The 24,273-nt window shown below is 28.8% G+C and overlaps 3 protein-coding genes across 5 annotated transcripts in view; 1 reads left to right on the top strand and 2 right to left on the bottom strand.

Moving 5' to 3' along the window:
- The window catches only part of LOC117168701, a 4,563-nt gene extending 3,956 nt beyond the window's left edge, over window positions 1-607 (bottom strand). For all 3 annotated transcript variants that reach the window (XM_033354390.1, XM_033354392.1, XM_033354391.1), the window contains exon 1: window positions 200-607. Coding sequence is in view for 1 of the 3 variants with exons in the window: in XM_033354392.1 (XP_033210283.1) it covers window positions 200-258 (59 nt within the window). In the remaining 2 variants the exon portion in view is untranslated. The remainder of the gene's footprint in view (window positions 1-199) is intronic.
- Window positions 1-2,341, bottom strand: part of LOC117168700 (E3 ubiquitin-protein ligase listerin) — a 19,428-nt gene extending 17,087 nt beyond the window's left edge. The window contains exon 1 of the mRNA XM_033354389.1: window positions 2,142-2,341. Coding sequence (XP_033210280.1) covers window positions 2,142-2,268 — 127 coding nt within the window. The 5' untranslated portion in view covers window positions 2,269-2,341. The remainder of the gene's footprint in view (window positions 1-2,141) is intronic.
- Window positions 2,342-2,839: 498 nt separating this feature from the next.
- The window catches only part of LOC117169846 (protein dispatched-like), a 33,926-nt gene continuing 12,492 nt past the window's right edge, over window positions 2,840-24,273 (top strand). Inside the window, exons 1-10 of the mRNA XM_033356354.1 lie at window positions 2,840-3,593; window positions 3,671-3,808; window positions 6,765-7,421; window positions 7,528-7,915; window positions 10,152-10,353; window positions 10,487-10,874; window positions 13,003-13,578; window positions 18,616-18,916; window positions 18,988-19,288; window positions 21,187-21,483. Coding sequence (XP_033212245.1) covers window positions 3,456-3,593; window positions 3,671-3,808; window positions 6,765-7,421; window positions 7,528-7,915; window positions 10,152-10,353; window positions 10,487-10,874; window positions 13,003-13,578; window positions 18,616-18,916; window positions 18,988-19,288; window positions 21,187-21,483 — 3,386 coding nt within the window. The 5' untranslated portion in view covers window positions 2,840-3,455. The remainder of the gene's footprint in view (window positions 3,594-3,670; window positions 3,809-6,764; window positions 7,422-7,527; window positions 7,916-10,151; window positions 10,354-10,486; window positions 10,875-13,002; window positions 13,579-18,615; window positions 18,917-18,987; window positions 19,289-21,186; window positions 21,484-24,273) is intronic.

Raw genomic sequence — 24,273 nt, 5'->3', positions numbered from 1 at the left:
TAAAAAATAAAATGATGCAGAAGTACATATTCATTTTCATCAATTATAACAAATATTGTCCTTGCATCTCTTTCCTTTTATTTTAGATTTTAGATAATAGACACTATTAAATACAAAAATTTGGTAATAACAGTAATTTTATATTTTAATTTAAAAATTACAGAAGATAAAAAAAACAATAATAATGTGAAATACTTACTGTGTCTCTTGGGATACTTTTATTGAGGTTTTCAGGTTCTCTGGGTGAATTTTTTTCATGTGAAGAGAAAAACTAACGCGGGAAGCGTATTCTTTTGGACACCATAAGAATATATATTTTTTCTCGGGAGTAACTTTCTTTGCTTCCACATTATGCACTTCACCAAGATGTCGATGTAAATTAGACTTTGTTGTAAAAGTAACCCCAGAAATTTCGCAACAAAATTACTTGTCCCTCATCGCGGAAAAGCGCGTTTAATAGAAAAAGTCTTTTTATTTATGTCTAAAAGCTTGTGCTTCAGAAGAATTATTTTTATCAATATGCAAAAAGCAGATCCACCTTAACGTAAAAATCCAAAATAGACGAACAAATAGCAACGTTTCAGAACGTTCAGAACTTTATATCATTTATACTTTTTGAAACTTTCGGTCTAAAGTTTCAATGAAAAGTATCAAGATAAGTGAAACTTATGAAATTTCAGGATTTGGCATCGTTGGCAACATAAGACATAATCTAACCTCACTTCTGTTACCTCTGATGATACCATTGACGCCGAATAAAATTCTTTTATCAGGATTCATAATAATTCAACTGAAAAAGCTTTTTTTTACATTTTTAATAAAAACAATTCATTATTTTATCGTTATCTTCTCATTTCTTTTGACCTAAAGTGCCATATTTACTGGGAAACTTGAAATTGGTTAAATTTCATAAGTTTCCAAAAAATACCGTGTTTTGAAACTTAAATAAAAGCTAGGAAAACCCTGAATGAAATTGTGCTCTTCTGTTTATATCATCATGCCAGGACACATGACATAAAAGTACGTCTGACACCGTTTAAAAAACAATACACGTATAACTATGGGATTGTAAGCAAGGTGATGCGGATTAAAAAAAACTATAGTATGCACTTGTACTATTTATAATCAAAGTCCTATTTAAAAATCCGTATAAAATTCAGATCAGTTAAATAAAATAAGAATAACAAATTGAAAACATAATTTGAAACATACAAATTATAATTTTTCTGTAATTCTCTATAAAATATTCTAATTTTGGGGTATACGAATTTTCGTTATATATGTATACAAATTAAATATTTTGTAACAATTTAAAAAAATTATTAATATTTTGCATTAATCGGTCGGAGTGATATTTATTTTCAATGACTTTGCTTCTGCAATTTTTATTATTTTATTATGAAAATTCGAAGCAATCGGATTTCTTTTCAAATTACTCGATTTTTAACCTCTTAAAACCAATCATTACGCTTTCAGTTTATTAAAATAAAATTGTAAAATATTCGATAACATTCAAAATAGGTTAATTTTTTTGCCAATCACTTTCCATAGGTACTTTAAGGGACATGATGTTAAAAGTTTCAAGCTAAAATGATGAAATTGTCAATGTTATCAACATAGTACCATTCAACTGATAAGACTTCATTTTGAAATTTAAATTATATTTGCACTAAATAAGGCTTTTGAATTGGTCATTTTTCCAATAAAGTTACTTAAAATTAGGAAGTAAACGAATTCTCGAATAAAAGGTATCTTCTTATTACTGTTATAGATTAATTCGAAAATTACACGAAATAGTTCTCTGAATTATAAATCATATATATTTAATTCAAGGTTGTATAGGGAGCAAAAATGTGGGATATTAAGGCAATCCTATCTCATTCTTTTTATAAGTATAGTGGAAAATTTACTTCAATTCTTGGATGCGTTAAAATAACTAAGAAAAAAATACTGTACATTCGATGAAAACAACCAAATTTGCAAGTGCTTACAAATGGTTTGAACCATATTTTTGTCCGTGATATACATGTTTGAAGGTAATAGAAAATTCCAATTTACCCTCAAATAATGTAAAAAGTTATGTAAAACCTCAAAAACTAAGATCAAATAACCAAAATATAAATGTGTCAAACATAACCTACCAGCATCTTTAAGAGCTGAAAATCCGACCAAATTTTGGGCTGTCGATCCCAAAAATTCGGCACTCCGACTGCTGTTGGATGGCCTAGCATTGTTTTTGGTTCTCTGGGCTTGTTTACCCTTTCCCATGATATTATTCAATAAATTTGACAAATATTGTAAATCACATCACAAACTTTTCAGCATATTGTTCAATCGTCCATATGGCACAACTGTTAAACAGCTGATTGCGAAAAGGTAGATGTCGCTCTAAAGACAAATTTGTAATAAATAAAAAATCCCTCTCTAAGTCTGTCTCTAAGTCTGTCTTTAGGATACTTTTTAACGTTCAAAAATAATATTATAAGCAAAAGTTATAAAAACTGATATCTTACTATCAATTATTGTTGCCAGTTAGCGATGTTCAACAAACTGGTTTTAATTTTAAAAATACGCGCCAAAAATACAAGAAAAAGGTTTTCAAAATATTAATATTTTTATATCAATATATAATTAGGATTATACCTTCATGAATAATAAAGGCTGCTTTGAGCAAAATAAGATACTATAACGTCAATTCCCTCCAATATGATGAATTAATTATGTTTTTTTAAGTCTCAATGGTCTCAAGTCCAGATGTCACGTGACGCATTCTTTATGTTAGTGCACATGCGCATACGTCAAAACCATTCGCGGAGAACAGCAGACTACCTTTTTTGAGGTTGTGAAAGTGTTCTTCATCAGATCATTATTTAATTACAACATTGTTGACAAGTGTCAATGTGACAAAAGTTGATCAAATTAATCCAAAGTCTTTTGCACTTGTTCTTCGGTTGAAAACCCAAGAATGAATTATAAACGAGGAAGAGTCTAATTTTAAACAACCGATCGAACAATTACGGCGAACCCTCGTTGCGATGCGGAATAATTTAAACCTAAATAAAATCTATAGGAATAGGCGTGGGATCGACGGATAAATCAGTGGCTTCATGTTGAAGATAATATTATTCAGATTTTATCGGACGTTAAAGTCATCTGAACTATAATGTCCGATGAAAGTGATGTGAAAAAATGTGAATAAACGCTCGAGATTAATTTTCAACATTCCTTCAGTATAACCTCTCAGTATTTTGTTAATCAGTATTAATCATAACAATAATTATTTTAATCAAAGTTATAAGGACTGCTTTGACACAATGACCTTAAGTTCATTTATAGTGAAAATAAAAATGAATGATACATTCCACAGGGTTTTTACTTTATTTATCTACTGACTTCGTTGACAAATTTTCATTTTGCTTAAATTCAATAAATGTCAAAAATTATTGTTGAGAGAAATGGACGTGTGGTGGTTCTCCCGTGTGGTGGCCCATCATCCTTATTTAATTTTGATAGCAGTCTTTGTATTTTCGTCAACTTTTTTAATTGTGCCATTTACGACCAAAAAATTTCCAGATTTCTCTGATCCACAACTGGTAAGAAGTTGCGACATTGCTAGGATGTTCGGATTTTAGATATGACAACTTTTAAGTTTCGTTTATTATCTTTTTAGGGATTTGAAGCTAGAGGCACAGTTCTTGCTCAAAGAATAACAGCATGGCAAAATTTAATGGAGGAATCTCGTCCTCGAGGAGAATTTGTGGACAATCCTTTGGAGTACTATCACTATATACAACACATGAATCAACAGGTACAAAATTATATTTACACTCATGTTAGTTTCTACAGGTTACACAGATTCGAGGGAAAGAACACTTGAATTTTGAATTCCGAACGATTTCCACTTCAGTTTAAAATTTTTAAAGATTTCACAAAAATTTCAAAGATTACAGAAATTTCATACAAAATTTCACGAAGATTTTAAAAGTCGTCAAGAATTTCGATGTCCGAGTACGACTTGACTTTAGGATCGAATGAATTTAAAACAAATAAATTGATTCAATAGTTTTGGCACAAGTGTTGGCCTTCATCATTGATTTTGATTAAATCTGTGTAAATAACATAATTTCTTGTAGATACGAAAATTTACAATTGAAAGTGCTATTCTTCGGATAATGTCGCAATTGTAAAATTATATGAAATTCTTAAATTTTTAATTTAAATTTGAGAGAAAATTGTCAAAGTGGTCAAAAAGACAAAACATTGTAAGTCAAAGAACTCCTTACGGATTCTTCGTTTATATCGAAGTAGATAAATTTAAAATATAATGAATTTTCTGTTATCATTAGGTCTTATACCTGAAAGTAAAATGTTTTCCCCTCAAAATCATATTCTAGAAAAAATACAAAATTATCAAAAACATTGCAGTTAAATAATTATTCAGATATTTTAACAATTTTTTAACGACATTATAGTAAAGATACAAAATGGCAAACAACATTACAGTTTGATAAAAAAAAAACTTTTTCTTAAAAAATCAGATTGTCCATATTAGAATTTGAAAAATTGCAGCCAATTACTAATTCACACTATAGTAAGAATAAAAAATTAACAAAAGTTCTAGCCAGAAAATTATTTTAAAAAGTGCATTAGAAAACTTTTTAGTGTCGGGTATATTTGATAAGAACATCTTTCGTTGAATTTTTTGTACAGAAATTTAATTTTGAAACTGTTTAAACAAAGTAGTATCTATACGTATCCAAATTTGATGTGTTTTGAAAATTTATATTTATTTATTTTTTATTTATTCAAAGCAAGGCCATGATTTGATTGCTAATCTTATGAGGCAGATTAAAAAAAATGAACAGGGTGTCCGTCGGATTTAAAATTAAAATGTTTTTTATTTGAAACATCTACTATTACATTATTTGTTAAAAATGCATATTTTTCTATTGAAAATTGATCTACTTGTTGGAAGGTTATAAATTCATTCAATTCAATGGTTTTTGACATTTTTTTGTTTAATTCATCTTGAAGTCTTGTAAACTCACTTTAAAATCGTAGACATTTCATCAAATTCTTTTAAATGCATTTTTTATTTTTCTGAACTCATGTCAAACTTATTGAATTTAAAGAATTTTTTTTACATATTTTTAATTGTTTTTGATTCACTTGATTGCTTTTTAATTTTCGCTGCCTTTTTTATAAATTCCATCAAAGTCTTCTCATTTCCCTTAAATTCTTCTAAATTCAATCAAATCTTACTGAAATAAATGGGTTTTTTCTATTTTAAAATTTTTATTTTTCCAATTCATTTAAATTATTTTGAATTGATTTGTAGTCATTAGTCACTTTTTTGATTAAAAATTAGTAGGGTTTCAAGATTTGACATTTTTATTGGAATTCACCCTGAATTCTTATTAATTTGCCCTATATTCTTTTAAATTATCTTGGATTTTTTTAATTCACTTTCATTCTCATGAACTTCATTGAATTCTTCTCGTTTCCCTTAAATTCCTCTAAATTCATTCCAATTTTACGGAAATCAATCAAATTCATTTGAATTTAACTTAAATCTTTTTGAAGTCTTATGAATTTATCCTGAATTTGTTTTTACCCTTTGAGCGATAAAAAAGTACCCTATGAGCGTGACAAAAAGTATCCTTTGGTTCCTATATTTTATCACATAGGGACTGTGATGCCTGGAAATCTTATTTTTTAAATAATTTTTTCATTTTTTGTTGAAAATTGACCTTTTTTCGTTAAAGATTCGCTCTTATTGGGCAAAAAAACTAACCTTCTTGGTTTGAAATACATATATTCTTCTTCTTTAATGTAACTGTTTGGAAATTAAATTTTTTGTTGAAGAGTCATAGTCTATCTTGGTTGATTATGCGTCTTTTTGTTTGGAAAATTTATCATTTTAGTTGAAAATGTATTTCTTTTTTGATAGAAAATTAATCTTCTTGGTTGAATATTTGTCTTTTTGGCTTTAAGAGTTTACCATTTTAGTTTCAATTGATCTCTTTTGTTGACAATAGGACTATTTTCTTGAAAATTCATCTGTGGTAGAAAATTAATACCTTCTTAAAAAGTGAAACTTCAGCACTTTGGTTTTAAAAATTATCATTTTAGTTGAGAATTGATCTTTTTGGTTCCAAATTTGACTATTTTGTTGAAAATTCGAAATATCAACTGTCACATCTAAATTTTCGGGTTGAAAATTCATCTATCTTCCGAAAAACTCGTCTTTTTCGCTTGAAAAATTTAACTATTTCTTTGCAAATGCAACTATTTTTGGTTGAAGTTTAATCGTTTATTCTTTTTTTTAAATTAAAAATGCGATGATTTGGTTGAAAATTCATCTTTGCAGATTAAAAATTCAACTATTTTATTGACAATTCTCCTATTTGGTTAAAGATTCATAATTTTAGTTTAGTTTATTTAAAAAGCCATATTTTTTAGCCGAAATCCTTTTAGATGGAAAATTCTTATCTTTTTGTTGAAAATTCAGTTATTCTGTTAAAATGCTTTGCCTGATCACTAGATACCCTGTTCTAAGTATTTCAAAAGATGTCCCAAAGATTTAACAAGATTTTAAAAATTTCACGAAACCTTGTACACCAGTTTTCGAGACTGATCAACTCTTTGCACAGCTTTTAAAAAATCGTTTAAGCAGATTTGATATTCATGCCAAATTCCAAAATCTTCTAATAAGTTCTTGAATTGAATTCGAATATTACTAAGCCCTTAAATTTAAATTCCAGAATGAAACCAATTTCCAGAATCGCCCAACGAAAGGACCTCGAAAGAAAAAGGGTAAGAACAAAAATAAGCAGAAAGAGAAAAAGCACGAGAAGTTCAAAAACGAAACGAGTGATAAGATAAAAGATAAATGGGAAGAGCTTCGGGAATTAGGAAGCAAGAATCATTTAGATGGCATAGACGATCTTGAAGGTCAGTCAGACAACGATGGATTTTTTTGCAATCTTCCTAGCTCGGCCTATGCCCGCGTTGTTTTACGTTATGAGACTGAAGAAAAAAGTTTGTGGTCTATGGAAGGTGTCTTAGCTCAATGCCATATTGACGCCGCACTTCGTTCCAATGCAGGATTTATATCCTTGTGCCAAACGCAATCAGAAAATGGTGCCGGGGCTCAGAAATGTTGTAGAAGTTGGTCCCCCGCGAACTTCGTGGCTCTTCTTTCCAATAGAAGTTCTTGCCTTGGAGTCACTGAATCCGACCTTGGGCGGGTCGAAATTCTTCTTCAGAGATGCGCCTACTTTTATCACAATTTGCAATTAACTCCAGATTGCGCGGAGGATCTCAATTGTCAGAAACGAGTTCCAGTTGACTGTTATGCTCACAATGCACCGTATCATCTCCTGCATTATCTTCTAGACGTAGACTTCATCTCGGTGAATGTAAGATCATTTTCTAAAATCTGTCTTACGATTACAATTTTTGTACCCAAGTCGCTTGAATTTACTTGCATTCGAATGTACTAACTATTATGCAATTATCTTACAGAAACAAGGCTCAGTGAGCAAGTTAAATACGACTCTTCGATCGGCGATGTTAATGCTACCAATGGCTGCTAGTTCCGCAACTCTGGACTTTTACAAAGGCTTGAATTTCGCTGGATTAAACTACGGAAAGTTTCGCGTGGTCGCCATCGAGTTTGGACTGAAAAGTACTCTCTTTGATCGTCTCCTAGTGTCGGATTCATCCCTCTTACTATCCGGATTTGCTTTCATCACAGTTTGCATCTGGGCTTACACCACTTCCCTTTTACTTACTGTCACAACAATCCTCGCCGTTACATTCAGCCTTGGAATTTCCTACGCAATTTACACCCTGGTTTTAAGGATAAATTTCTTTCCATTCATGAACTTGTTGGCAGTTGTGGTCGTCGTTGGTAAGAATAATTTGGATATTATGAAATAAACAGGCCTCGCTCATACGCAACTATTGACACCTTTTTTGAGCATTGCCACTATTTTGACACAAATGCCACTATATTTTCACATAGCTGGATGGTTGTTTGTAATCAAACTTTTTGGATTTTGATTTATCAATACATCAATTCCGAAGTATATTATTTTTTTTTCTTTTCAATTGCCAATTCGGTTTTACAGACTGTTTTTTGATAGCATGTAAAATTTCCATTTTATCCCTTACCGAATACGATTTTTTCAATTTTTTAAAGAAGGTACTCCAAAATTGTATCATTTTCGTTTGTAATACTTATTCGTGAAGGTGGAACATTTTGAATTTGAAAACGTTCAAAATTGAATAATTTTAAATTTGATTATTGAAAAATAAACAAATTTATATTTCAATCGTATTGTTTGAAAGTATAATTTTTAAATGAAAGCCTTAATGTCGATATATTTGTAACTAAATATCGTTAAAAAAGTAATGATAGATCAAATTTAAAGATTTTAAAAATCAGCAAATTTGATTTAATAACATTCAAGAGTATAAAATATCTAATTCTAAGCATTCCAAATTTAAAAATCTTATAATTGCACAATTTCTCGATAAAGAATGTACAAAGTAACCAATATTTGAATGTGAATGGCTTTAAGAATAAACAAAGCTAAATACTAGCAATAGTTTTCTTTACTATAAAAAATGTTGAGGTTTGCTGTTTGTAGAATAGTTCAAATTAGGTATCCTTTGCAATAATTAATAAGAATTCAAGTAGGAAAGATTCGAGTTTGGAAAAAAATAAAGTTGAAATAAAACGGAAAATCAAAACTGAAAAAAGTGATATCAAAATTACTAATGATTTAAGGGACTGCGTCGTATACATACAAATATTTAATTATTTAATCTCGGAAATAATGCAGAAATATAATTGATATTTAATTTTTTTTAAGTTTGTTATATTGCCATAAATTCTTTATCTGGAAGAAAATCGTCGAAGTTTTTGAGAATTGAAGTGATATCATCAGTTATGTATTATAATGAAAAACATAATTTTGCAAGAAAAAAATTTAAGGCTTGCAAAAATAATTATTTTAACATTATTTTTTGCAATTGAATTTTTTCTTACCGTCGCTTCTTACTAATTTTTGTTAAAGTGGTTGAATTTTAATAAATCATGACTTACTTTTTCGAGAAAAACATTCCGTACAACTCTACAGTTTCCAGTTTTTAAAATAGTCCATAACTGCTAACAGTAGAGTTGTAAATAATATTTTGTCAAGAAAATAAGCTTTAATTTATTATAATTCAAGCTTTTTTCCAAATTTCTTAAGCTTTGATAGTAAGAAAAGATTCAATGGCAAAAGCATAGTTGAAATAAATGTTTTTGTAATTTAAAATTTGTTATTTAAAATATTAAATTACATAATAGTAAGATTATTTTGATTTTTAAAATCATAGAGAAACTATTTTTTCAGAGATCTGTTTTTTTAGACAACTACCTTAAGTCATGTATGTACTCGACTTAAAAAACATTTAAGTTTACATTTTATTTGTTTATTTTGAAGAAAGTATACATTGTTAGTGGCACATTTTTGAATATTCATTTTCCTGCTGCAATTAAAATGTCGTTAAAAACTGAATGTTATTACTCGAGGAAAGTTCCTTTGAAATAAGCTAAATGTGATTTAATGTTTGAAAAGTATATTACCAAAAATTACATGGGATTACATAACAGCATTTACACCACATTACAGCAGTGTTTACCCTCTCGATTGATAATAAAAAATATCTGATCCTATCATATCCGATCCTATCGATGGAGAAAAGTACGACGGACGGATAGACACTTAACTGAAATATGGTTGTATCAATCAATTTCATTTGTGTACATATAATTTGCAAATCCATAGGATTTTAATCTTGAAAAAATCAAGTTTAACTTCATATTGTTCATTATTTTTTTAATTTTCTACATGTAAAGCGTTTAACCTAATTTTCTTTGTTAAAAAACACAAATATTACAATTGGGAGTTTTTATCTGAAACTTTTACTATATATTCCTGAAGAACGAAATTTCTCGAAATTGCATACATGTTATGTCACTATTTTTTAACTATTTTAAAAACTGTATGCCATTATTTGTTTATCTTTGAGTGAGCCCGAGTCCTGAATAAAAAATAATTAAGTTATAAATTCTAAATGAGTAAATTTGTTTTCAGGTATCGGAGCCGATGACGCGTTTATTTACTGCAAAGTGTGGGAGAGCAATAAACAACACAAATTAACGAATGGTGGAATGGAGAGACTAGTGCAAGAAACTATTAATCATGCGCTTCCTTCGATGTTTACTACCTCTTTGACAACGGCTGTGGCCTTTTTTGCTTCTATTGTTAGCAATGTGACTGCTATCAATTGTTTTAGGTATTAGACCAATTTCTTACTTGAGCTCGGACAACTTTAGGGCGATCATATATCCATTTAGTAATTAGCAATGTTAAAACGCTCAGTATATTGTGGAATTGAAATTTTCCAAATTCCAAATTCGTTTTTTCAGTTTATTTTCAGGAATGGCAGTGATAGCGAATTTCTTCCTAATGGTCACGTGGCTGCCAGCGAGCGTCGTGGTATCAGAACACTGCCGTCTCTCTTTTCTGACACCGGCTCACTTTGTAGTTAGAAAAATAATCAAGCCTTTGAGACTGTTCATGGATAGAGTTTCGAATGGTTTCAGCAACTGTCTCACACAAGTGAGTGTCAGCCTAAGATGGTTGTGGTTTATCAGTTTGGGAGGAATTTCCATAGCAGGATGGATGGTAGTTTTTAGATATCCTGGCCTACAATTACCAGACTCGCCGAGTTTTCAATTATTCGATAGCTCGCACCCTTTCGAGCAGTACGACCTGATTTACTCAAAGCGGTTTTGGTTCGAGAAACTCGAAATGGTATGTTGCAATGAATCTGAAATGATATATAATTTTAAAATACTTTAAATTAAGGGGGTAGTACATGTTCAAGGACCTTTGTTTTAATATTTTTCTGCATTAATTTTTATTTGACATTCGCAATTATTTTTTGTGTTGTAGGGCATAATTTTGACTAACGAAACAAAATTTTTGTCATTTTGTATTGACATCCAGTCATTAATAAATATTGATAAATAAACAAATGGTGAATTTAAAAAAAATCGTTTTTTTGTCTCCGTTTTTTCAACATTTACTGTCTCAAATTGTTATTAAGTATTAATGGAAATCATGACCGAGGGTCATACGATAGCCAAGTCTTTTCTAAACATTTAAAAAAGAAAGTTTAATAAAATCGGTCTAGTAGATCAGCTGGAATCGTGGCGACCACTCCAAAAAAGTGCGTTTCGAGAAAAACGCGTTTAAAGTTTGAAGTAAGAAAAATGGTGCGTTTCGACCGCTCGAGGCCTTTCGGAGTAATTCGTTTTTCGGTCTCTTCCGATACGCCCTAGGACGAAACAAGGATTCTACCTTATTTCTAAGGGTATATGGTGGCTGAAATTTAAAAAAAATCGATTTTTTGAAAATTTGAATATGTACTACCCCCTTAAGATTCTAAAATCACGTCCTTATTAATATAAGTTTTTATTTTAAAAAATTGAAATATCTTGTTTCTGAAAGTTTCATATTTAAGAGTAATAAAAAGAAGCAAGTTTCAATTTAAGCATTGTCTCTTGACCGACTTACAAAGACTCTATGGAACTAAATATTGTAGTAAATGTTACTTCTAGAAATGAACATTTATTAACATCTTATTAACATTTGTTATCGCATGAAATTATGCTATTTTAAATGATTTCGATTTAAGATTTATTAATGTTTCTAACGATCTGATCACAAGCTTTGCATAAAGAAAGCGTTGAAACTTAAATTTGAAATATGCTATTATCAACATTTTCAAATTGGAAATATCAGTTTTGCAATACCTAATCACAAAGTTGTTTTCTAATTAAGATGACAAATTACAGTTAATTTAAATTTAAAAAAATAATTTTAATTTAAAATAAATTCATTCTGATTAAAGCTTTATAAATTGTAAAATTTAAAGTCTTTTAACATTGAGAATTTCATTTTGGAAATTTGCGATTAAAATCGAAATTGTTGACTGTTGAAAAGCATAAGTTACAATTTTATTTTTATTAATGCTTAAGGTTCTTCCGCAAAAACCAGTTTTAATGTCACAATTCTAATTATGAATTACTATTAATTGTTAAAATGAAGTTTAGAATCGTTTCGGTTTCAACACTTCATAGTTCAAATTGTTAAATTTTTAATATTTCTAGTTAGAAAATATTTTAATTTATTCGTTTGTTAGAATAATACCTTTTTATATGTTCTAATTTTAAATTCTTCAATTTTGATCAGTAAAAATGACGTTGAATTTATTTTTTGTAGTCTTGCTTCAAATTTAGTTTCGATTCATATTTATTTTTATCGGAAATCTTATAAAGTTATGAAGAGAAAATGCATCCAATAACTTTAGACGCCACTTGATAAAATTGTAATTTAAAAATTGCATACGATTAAATAAATTTGATTAAGTATTTTAATTTAAAATCATTCATTTTAAGTAAATTTCAAATTTAGCTTTGTTCAGTTTTTTAGTGTTGAATTTTGAAATAGTAGTGCTTTTAGGTGTCATAATGTTGTGCTCTTAAAGCCGAAAAGTAAAAATTTTACAGGTGTCAAAACTTATTTCTTATTTTATTGTCATTAAATAAAAAATGTTTAACTTTTTAGGTTTTAAATTAAATTCAGAAATTTGGGGGAAATTCAGCACGTAATGCCTCGACTTTGTAATTGTAAACTGCCAAAATTCGAGAATGTTTTATTTAAGTTTAGTGACCTCTGAAAATTTTCATTCTCATGATCGAATTACTGGAGATATGTCACGCTTTGTGTGTGACTAGATAAGATCGTAGAATATTATACTTTAAATTTGGAAATTATAGATTTTTATACGTTATTCAATTAAAAATTAATTTTAAAGGAGTGCGCTTTTAATTAAAATGCAAGTAATGAATCTGAATTAAATTACATTATTTTTCAGGGCGATGGAGGAGAAGTTCTTCCACTCAGATTCGTCTGGGGCATAAAACCAGTTGACCATGGCAACTACTTGGATCCAGCAGCCAGAGGTACCATTGTTCCAGACGAAAGTTTTGACATCACCCATCCGAAATCTCAACAATGGCTGCAACAGTTTTGCCGGAACCTTCGCAGTCAATCTTTTTACCGGAGCACTCTTGGCCCGCTCCTTCCCAACTGTTTCATCGATACTCTGCGAGATTGGATGGAACGACGCTGTGAGGATCCTGCCGACCCTGACGCAGACAGAATGCCTTGTTGCGAACGGAATAAATTCCCCTACAAACCTAAAGTTTTACGAGAGTGTGCAGCGGAGGCAAATTATGAACTTCATCGGACTCCATCTCATTTGTGGTCTCGTGGAGCTCCACTCACAGCCGGTCTGAAATTCCAGAGGGAGCCAATCGAAGCTTCTGCTTTGTCAAATAGTACGAAGAAAGTTCCATTTCTCCCTGAAATAAAAGCCTTGGTGGTCGAATACGATAGCGCTTTTGAGTATAGCCTCTCTTTTGCAAAAATGAATCAGTTTTATAATCAAGTAAGTAATCAACTTTACTATACGTATACTATACTATACTATACTATACTATACTTTACGTACGTATGAATCCTGAACCCTTGAACAACTTTTAATTAAAACATTTAAAAAACGAAACTAATTCAAATAGAAAATATTGATACATAATTAAACAATTATCTATTTAAAATTAAAACTTTTTAAAATTAAATTCATCTTGATTAAAGCTTTATAAATTGGCAAATTTAAAGTCTTTAAACATTGAGAATTTAGTTTTGTAATTTTGCAATTAAAATCGAAATTGCTGACTGTTGAAAAGTATAAGTTACAATTTTATATTTATGAATGCTTAAAGTTTCTCATTTATATATTTATCAGGGAAGTCACTAAAATCTAAGAAAACATTCCCCCTTTTTAGCATTTTGCAACATTTATTTTAAGATAATAGAAATTAGAAAAATCAAGCTTCTAAGGATGAATATTTGTCTTATTTGCTAAACAGAACTAAACTGTAAAATTTTGTATTCCAATTTTTATACACTTTCTCATACTTATTTGAGGTAATACTTTGCATACATACAGTGAGTGTAAACAGTTTTCATACACCTCTTTTTTGATGACTGATTTAGTTCTCTTAATTTCAATTGTGCCAGAGCTAATTATACAGCTAATTATGCCCCCTTTCTCGATTTCTAATTTTTGCGATTTTTAATGGGCTGTTAAATGAACAAAAATCGACTTCATAGGCTTGGATATTTTCATACATGTAATTTAAAACTTAAAAAACAAGAAAACAATTTTACATAATTTTGTTATCAACATTTTATAGCTGTTTCTTGCGGTCAATGAAAAGTCCTCTTTTTATGGCGGGCATGATTGCAAGTTACTGGAACGTCTGAAACCAAAAAATCAAATGGGATTCGAAAGAGTACATATTTGGCTAGAGAATAGACTATGATCATTTATTTTGCACAAAAATTTACAAAATGGCTTACCTTAGGATTTTATTTGTTAAAAATCTAATTTTTCAGTTAAAAATCAAGATGAAAATTAAAGAAGACCTTTATCAATTTTCTTCATAATAGTCTAAGTTATAGCCATTGATGTGTAGAAAAACATATTAAAATTTCAGATTGATCGGTTGAATAGGTTTTGAGTTACAATTCCCGCCAATCGTAAAAAAAATGTTTTGAGAAAAATGCGTTCAAGTTTTGTGAAGCAATTTTTCGTGTATAGAACCGACTCACCTTCAATCAGCTATGCCAGGTCCATAAAAAATCCCTCCTGACTCTTCAAGCAAGTAGTCACATAGTAAGCCGAAGGGGACCGAATTATGGCGAGGGTATTATGAATAACCAACCAAAAAAACCGTGTACTTGCGTGTCGAGTCCATGCGGCGCGTCTACCATCTACCGTGCATCGGCGAGAACTCCAAGAGTATTTTGAATTTTGACTTGAAATTTTCAGGGAATATTGTTAAAGAGTTATAGATTCAAATAAGATAATACAAAAAATTTGATTTTTTGACCCCGAGAATGAGGGGAGTACCCTTAAAGGGTTGATTGCTCTCGAAATTCTGTATAAAAATGAGCCCAGAATGAAGCCAATTTTTCTTTTTTTTTTTTAAGTAGATATTGCAAAGAAGTGTAAATTTCAAGGTTTTCTTAAATGTTCAATAACTTCCGAAATTATCAAAATTTTCAATGTTCCTAGGCTCATTTTGAAGCTATGTTTCACCGTATCACAAAAGTATCGTAAAAAAGTTGAAAACATTTGAAAACACCTTACCTGTAGGCAAATCAGAATAAAAATTAAATAAATATATATTTTGGGGAAATATCATTGAAACTACATGATTAAACGTTTCATATATTCTACAAAAATATTTGTGTTACCACGATGTAAAAATAGTTTCAAAATCAGCCCAAGAACATTGCAAAATTTTGATTATTTTCGAACTTATTGAACATTTAAGAAACATTGAATTTGACACTATTTTTGCAATATCTACTTAAATAAATAGACAAATTAGCTACATCTTGGGCTCATTTTATGCAGAATTTCGAGAGCAAGCAGCCCTTTAAAGTGAAATTTGTATAGCTTTGTCATTATTAAAATTAAGAGAACCTAATCAGGCATGAAAAAAGAGTTGTACGAAAACTTTTTACACTCGCTGTACGTATTTCATTAGGCTGAGGATATTCGTAGGGGCGGCCCGTACACAATCTTGCATAATGATTCGAGTAAAGAGGTGAAAGGGCTGAAAAAAGGTTGCATGGTGGGGGTGCTGGAAAAAATTTGCACCAATCATGCCACTATATTTTGGCTTGTCAGCCGTACGTACAAATAGACACTTCGATTTCAATTTGGGTATTTATGAAAAGGCCTTGAAAAGTAGAGTTCAAATTTGTGTTGTCCTCCCCCCCAATTTTTATGTTGTGATTTGAAACGGTTTCACTTATTTACTGTATTTTTATTAAGGAATTTCACTCAACAGTATATTCTTTACTTCGAAATATTTTGAAATGTGATGTAATAAAGATTGCACACCTGCAATATACTGGAAAGCAGATCATAAAATATAGTTAAAAACAAGATTTTATTAAATAGAAAGCGGGATTATTATTTTTTGCTGACGCAATTTTTAAATTAAAATATAAAGTTAATTAATACTAATATCAAATTTTTGTATTTCATAGTATTTATTATTTAAAATAATAGAAAAGAAAAAACAAGTTCAATATTTTTGATGAATCGTGAGAATTGATATCAACTTCAGGATTAACATATAATATTTTTGTAAAATATGATAATATAAAAATAATACGACGATTGTATTTTTAATCAAAAATAACAATTTTTGACGACATTTACGAAATAAAACAGCAAATAGCTGTCAATTAAAAAACCTTCTTTAAAATGTAATGCATTTTTACTAAAAATGCCGATTTATGATGTAAAACGCCAACATAACCTTAAAATGTTAAAAAGTTGTGAATCTTCTTTAAAATTGTTTAAATATCTATTTTTTTTAATAAAAATACCTATTTCCGACGAAAAACAGTATTATAATTCCAGTTTGTTAAGAGATTCTAAACCTTGTCCAATTATTATGATTTAGATTTGAATGATCTATTTTCGATGTAAAACAACATCGTATAATCTAAAATTGTTAAAAAATATAAATCATTTTGAAATCTAATCATTTTTTGATAAAAATGTCAATTTCCGACCAAAAATACCAACACAATCCGAAATTGTTCAAGTTTGCAAATTTTATTATTTGATACAAAAATCATTGGATTCAAAGCTAATATTTTTTTATTAAAGTTTCCAATCATTTCCGACGAAAAGCACTCCCTTAACACAAACAATCAATTTTACGGAACTGAAAATTTTGCAAGAACAATAATGATTTTTATCTTAAATGCCAGTTTTTGGTATAAAACGCTAACGTAATCTAACATTGTTACAAAATTATGAACCTTTAAAATCTGATGATTTATGTTTAATAATGTCAATTTTCAGTGAAAAAAGCCAATAAAATCGAAAAACATACATTGTTGGAAAATGATAAATCTTTAATAGTTAAAAATTGAGATTATTTATCATGATTTTTGTATAAAACCGCCAATTTCCGGTGAAAATAACTAACACAAGGGCAATACACGTTAGGAATTTCAGGATTTGCAATTGGTTATTGGATTTTATTGAAACATGGTGAAATTATATTAGGTATTTTCACTCAACCATCATCTAACTTCACTTCGTAGAGTTCTGAGGGAGAAAACAATTAACCAAATGCATGGGATTTGGTCCATTCTGGCACTATTTTGTTAATATCTTCATAAAAAATTATTTTTTGTGTATAAATGTATTTGAAAATTAGTTTTTAATTTTAAGAACTATTTAATGAAATACTAAAATGATGATAATTATTATTTATCACGCAGATATTACAAAAATAAAGTTTTGTGTCATGCATTTGGTGCCATTGTTTCCCCCTCAGCAATCGACAGAGTAAGTTCCCTGGCATTTGAGTGAAAATGCCTAATTGATACATACGAAATATTTGAAGCTCTAAGGATTTTTGAAAAAATATGTATTCACGGTAGATACGCCATAATGAATTTTGAGGTTGAATTTTTTTTGAATTATCGATATTTCTGGAACCGATAATTGATTTTTGATGAAACTTTAAAGTATTAGAGGTGAAATTATATATTTAAAAAGATATAATGCTCAGAAAAATTTTTTTTCAATTTTTGCTAAAAAGAAAAGGTAACAAAATTGACCTAATTTCTGTGTGAAATACTCCCCTTTTAAATTTTGGTCGAATTGGGATATTAAGATAAATTTCTTGTAAACTCATCTTTCATTCTTTTTAAATTCATGGAGACTCTGCTAAAACTTTTGTTGTAACTACCAGTAAAACAATTTTTATGCTGAATATGGTTTAGATTAAATGCGTAAGGGTGTTTGGAATACAAGAAAACAGGCATTACTCACAATAAATGAACTTCGCAACAACAAACTATGGAAAAAAGTTTATTTAAGTCATTTTTTAATAATTTATTTGTAAACAAATGCAATTTTAACTTAATGCTCCATCTCAAATTGAAATTTTGTTTTAAGTATGTAATAATGTAAGCATATAATTAACAACTTGAAAACATAAGTTTGGGCGTAATCGATTTTTCAACAAGATTTTCATAAATTATTTAATTGCAAAAATAAGTAATAAACCATTGAATTTGCTAAAAACTATGGGGTAGGATATTTTTGAATTAATGTATACTTGACGACTGTATGACACTTATTAATTTTTATGACTTCACGAAGAATGGCGTGTCCACTTCAGGAGATTTGACTCATAGTCTAAAATATTGAACATTACATTTATATAAGAAAGACATTTTAATATTTACTCTCCACACTTTTATTTCTAGTCAAATTATGTTGCTTGGTTGTTTAGATGGAAATAAAAAATATAATAAATAGTATTACATTATTATTGCCCACAAATGTTTAATTGTTTTAAATTATTTATTCTTGCAGGTAGAGACCTGGATGCAAGAACAACTTGCAAATGCTCCACCAGGCATGAAGGGCGGTTGGTTCGTTAGTCGTTTGGAGTTTTACGAACTACAAAAAACTTTATATGAGGGAACTATTTGGGCAATGGGAGTTTCGATGATACTGGCGTTAACTGTTCTTGGCTTCGTGACTCTGAATATCCTCGTCAGCCTTTATGCGATTATAGCAATTGGGAATGCAATAGTTGTCACGGTTGCTGGATTGGTTCTTCTAGGATGGAGACTTAATGTTTTAGAAAGCGTTGCAGTTTCCACGGCTATAGGTTTCTACATCTTCCTAATATCTCATTAGTTTTAAAAATCTAGTTTTAATTTGTGAATTTTTTCATTCTAGGATTAGCCATTGATTTTACCTTGCATTACGGAGTGAGTTACCGGGCCTGCAGTCTAGAAAAAAGTGTAGACCGAGTTACAATGGCACTAAAGCAAATGGGAGGCCCGACTTTAATGGCAGCAATCACGAGTGGAGCGGCTGGTGCACTAATGTTGCCCTCACACGTGCTAGCCTATATCCAAATTGGCGTATTTTTACTCTTAGTTATGGGAGTTAGTTGGATGTATGCAACATTCTTTTTCTGTCCTCTACTTGCAATCGCAGGTCCCTCGCCAACTTACGCTCAGTTTCAATATCTAAGGTAAAGAATTTAGTTTCAAATCGAGGAGTTGGCAATTCTATTTTTGAGTGTACGCTGTATTTCAAAATTTCAAAATGTTGCACAAACTTTTCAAAAATTAAAAGAAAAAGGTTTCAACAAATTTGACACATTTCACAAAGATTACAAAGGTTTTCCAAGATTTCAATGATTTCACAATTATTCAAAAATATTTCATAGATTTCATAATGATTTCAAAGGTTTCAAAAATTCCAAAAGAGTTCACAGATTTGAATAATTACATAAATATTTTAAAGATTTCAAAACATTTAACAGAGATTTTAACATATTTAAAAGGTTTGAACGGTTTGAAAGGTTTTGCAGAGATTTCAATCAAATGGCAAAAAATTCAAAATATCTTACAAAAATTTCAAAGACTTCACAAAGATTTTACACAAATTCTTAATATTTCAAATATTTTCGGAATTATTTTAAAGATTTTGCAAAAAGATAAAAGATTTCAATTATTTCACAAAGATTTCAGAGATTTTACAAAGATCTTTAATATTTCAATGATTTCAATTACAATGATTTCACAAATATTTCAAAGAATTCAACATATCTCAAATATTTCGAAGACTTCATAAAGACTTTAAAAGGTCTTGATGATTTCACAAAAATTTCAAAGATTTCAAAGACTTTAAAGATTTCAAAACATGTCACAAATATTTTTTAAGATTTAATAGGTTTCAACGATTTGGCAGAGGTTTAAATCATTTCACAAAGATTTCAAAGAATTCAAAATATCTTACAAAAGATTCAAAGACTTTACAAGTATTTTTAAATAGTTCATAAAGATTTTAAAACAATTTTCAATATTTGAAATATTTCAGGGACTATTGTGAAGGTTTTGCAAAAAAATCAAAAAAATTTAATATTTCAATGAATTTGAAAGATTTTATAATGATTTTACAAAGTTTGAAAAGAATTGAAAGATTTCACAAAGAATTCAATGATTTCACAAATATTTTATAGGTTTCATAAAGATTTCAAAGTCTTCACTAAGGTTTCAAATATTTTACATTGATTTCAATCAATTCACAAATATTTCAAACATTTGATGAAGCTTTAAAAATGAATAAAGAATTAAGATTTCAAAAGATTTTACAAATATTTTTCAAATATTTAAAAAGTTTTCAAAGATTTCAAAGATTCCAAAAAATATCACTGAGATTTCAATGCTTTCACAAAGATTTAAGAAGATTTCACAAAGATTTCAACGATATCAAAAATATTTTAAGGAATTCAAAGAATTTAAAAGATTTCAAAAGATTTTACAGAGGTTTCACAAAACTTTTACAAAGATTCAAACATATTTTCAAAGATTTTAAATGCTTTAAAGATTTTAAAATATCCCACAAAAATGTCAAAGACTTTATGATGATTTTGTAATATTTAAATGATTTCACAAAGTTTCAAAATATTTCACAAAGATTTTACGGATTATTTCAAAGATTTTGCAAAAGTTTTAAAGTTTTCGCAAATATTTTAACAGATCTGATCAATCTTTTTTTCAAAGATTCAAATATCTATTTCACAGAGATCTTGACAGATATCGCTAAGATTTCAAGATTTCGAAGATTTCAAATGATCTCACAAATATTCCAAAAAGTACAAAACTTTTTAGAAGTTTTTACAAAGGTTTTAATGATTTCACAAAAATTTACAAGGTTTCACAAATATTTTAACAGATTACACAAAGATTTTGGTAAATATTGCAAAAACTTTACAAAAATTTAAATAATATAAAGATTTCAAATATTTCCCGAAGGCTTCTGCACACAACTTCAAGAGTGATTAACTCCTTGTTTCAAATATAGATTTAAACTAAGCTTTTTGGATTAAATTTAAAACTTTTAATAATTTAATCATTGTTTCAGTCTTTGGAGAACCTTATTCAACATCCGAATATACGAAGAAGAGAATAGGACAGAAGTGGGCATAGAAGTAAGTACAAATCGACGAAGAGGCAAAGGAAGAGGAATGCTCTCAGAATCGACTCTGAGCACATCCAGTACAGTTTGTCAGATTCACTGTGGTGAATTGGAAGCCCTCGCTGTTCGTCCTCCTTCGCCATGTTTGCCCCCATCCCCAACCTCGACTCTGCTTCACCTCGAATCAAGTCAAATGAACTTGAAAATAAGCAATCGTCGAAAACACAATAATGATCTCGAATGAAATCTGGATTTTTTCACCTGAAACCTGACGAATGAAACTCATTGTTGATGTGTGTTATTCTCTACTTGTAATTTATGAAGAAGTGACCTGGTATTAAGATTATAATATAGTTCGTAAGGAATTGTGTTTGCCAAATTTTAATGGAAATCGTTTCATCGGCTTTTATTATTAATATTCGCTGGGCTTCCTATATTTTTGAAATGACTGTAAATGTAAGTACTTATAGAGAAGAATTCGTCTTCCGAAGTCACACGTAATTTTCGATGATTTTTCTTATGGTGTCTAACTGTCTGCATTCAGAATCTAACGTCATTTCGATTCAACTGAATTACTTGGTTTTATTTTTACCAAGGAATCTCTTATGGAAAAATAGTTATAGGAAATTCTCTATAAGCCTATAATGATTTTACTATAATCGATTTTCTATATTTGATTGCGATTATAGGAATTATTGTAGGAAAATCAATATAGGAATAAATAATATTAAAATATTGTAAGACTCATTTCGAAATTGAGAGAAACTTTAAACAAATCATTTCTTTTGATCCATTCATATGAAAGTATATAAACAAACTTTAATTTTCCGAGAATTAAACTCAGTCTAAAGAGATAATATTTTTTTGTAAGGGAAGTGGCTCTTGACAAAACCGAAGCTTATTGCTTTGGTGGTTTTTAAATGTCTTTTAGAGATTTTTATTTAAGATTAATTATGTAAAAAGTTATTTTAATAAGACTTTTGTACAAACTTTTCTTGGGCATTTATATTAGTTTGCCATTGACTGAATAAGTATTTTTTTCATAAATGTAAGTATAATTTCATATATTGTATTCTAATTTTGCGAAAAAGTAACGATATTCTTGGAATTGAAAGAGGTTCTTCTTCAATCATAACATATAAGTTTGTTAGTGACAATTCGCGAATTCAAAAATGAAAACTTTTACAATACGAATTATTGTGATATATGTACAATTTTTTCCAGATCCGAAACAAAACTTCTGTGAATGTAAATTTCAAATTCATTCACAATCAGTTAATTGAAAACATGTTAGTAAACGTTCCAAATATTTATAGGTCCTAACATCGGAATCTTTTATTAAGACTTAATTTTTCTATCTCAAACATCTAAACTATAAATAGAAGGCAATTGTCCCTTTATCTAAGATGATCCATCATTTTTTATTTTAAAAAGTCGAAAAGTCCCCTTCATGATCAATTTAGCATCCCATGAATACTTTCTTTCTCAAGGAAGGTAACTGGATCCAAAAAACGAGCAATGATAATAATTTTATTTTTGTACTAGGAATTTAAACATTTTTGATAACTTTCTAGAGAAGATTCTATTTGTGTCATTTTTCTGATTTAAATTTATTCACTTTGCAGTGCCAAATCCTGAAATTAATTACTGTCGAAGGTCTCAAGTTCAAAATTGTTTAATTTTGAAGTTTTTAATTTCAATTTTCAAATTTTTTATCTTTCATTTTCAAATAAAAAATAATAATTGCAGGGATTTCAATGCTTGCAAATTTTTAATTAAACAAAACACTATGTTAATCTCTTCCAAACTAAAAGATTTTGAAATCAGAAAGTTAATAATTGAAATAATTCTAAGTTGCGTAATTGTAAATTAAAAGCTTTAATAATTAAACAACTATAAGTAAGAGGCGTTTAGAATTGAACAATATTCCAATTATAGCTTTATAAATTAGACAACTTCAAATATTTTCAAATAATAATTATTAAAACATTCCTGATTGGACAATTTCAAATTTGAACGTTTAACTTAAAAAATTTATAATTGATTAATTATGGTATATACAAATGCTGAAGATTTTAATTTTCAAAAGTATTTATATATAAAGCACAATTTGATCTTTATTAATCTCATATGAATTAATTATAAGATTCGAGTCGAGAAATTGTTCAGTTCAATATTATCCATTTGAAATTATTTAATTGTCAGCGTTATTTAGAATTTTTCAATTTTATGGTATCTTCAAGTTTGACATATTTAATTGATCAAATTTCAAAATTTTCAATTATGCAATTTTTTAAATATGTCAGGGGCTCAATTTGGAAAAGGTTTATTTCTTCATTTATAATTGTTCTATTATTAAAGTTGCAATTTGATTCTATTAGTATTTAAGTCTTTTTAATTTTGAAATATTAAATTACAAAACATAAAACAAATTATTAATGAACAGTTTTGAATGTTTTTCGGTTTGTTAAATTTCCATCGCATTATATTTTAAATTGTTAAACCTAATACATTTTACATACAAAAAATGTTAGTTTAAAATTCTTCGTACTGAAGTTAATCAGTTTTAAAGGAGAAAAATTTTAAGTGATTCTTTTTCAAGATTGTCTAATTTTTTAGGCTTCGAATTCTATATTTCTATTCCTACCTAGGTGGATATGAAGCAAAGGTTTTTAAATAAATAATTATAAATATTAGAAGCTGTTATGATGGTTTAATTTTGTATTTTGAAGTTGGAATCGCGAAAAATGTGACAATTTGAAATATTAGTATTGAAATTTGAATGATTTTTATTAAGTTGAAAGTATTCAAAAGTGAATTTTAATTTGAAAAAACAAAACAAATGTTAAATAGTTTAAATTACGATTTAAAAGTCTCCTATTGAAAGTGATTGTAATATAATCGTGAAGTGATGGAATTAATTCATTAATCTATATACATCAATTACGAACCGTATACACCTCTCGGATGTTCTAGACCTAATTTTAGATGGATCCCTTCAAACAATTTTAAAATACATTCATACTAAACTAT

Source organism: Belonocnema kinseyi, chromosome 3, assembly GCF_010883055.1.
Source record: "Belonocnema kinseyi isolate 2016_QV_RU_SX_M_011 chromosome 3, B_treatae_v1, whole genome shotgun sequence".
In the NCBI taxonomy this organism is placed as follows: domain Eukaryota; kingdom Metazoa; phylum Arthropoda; class Insecta; order Hymenoptera; family Cynipidae; genus Belonocnema; species Belonocnema kinseyi.
This window is presented reverse-complemented; position numbering and strand designations above follow the sequence as displayed.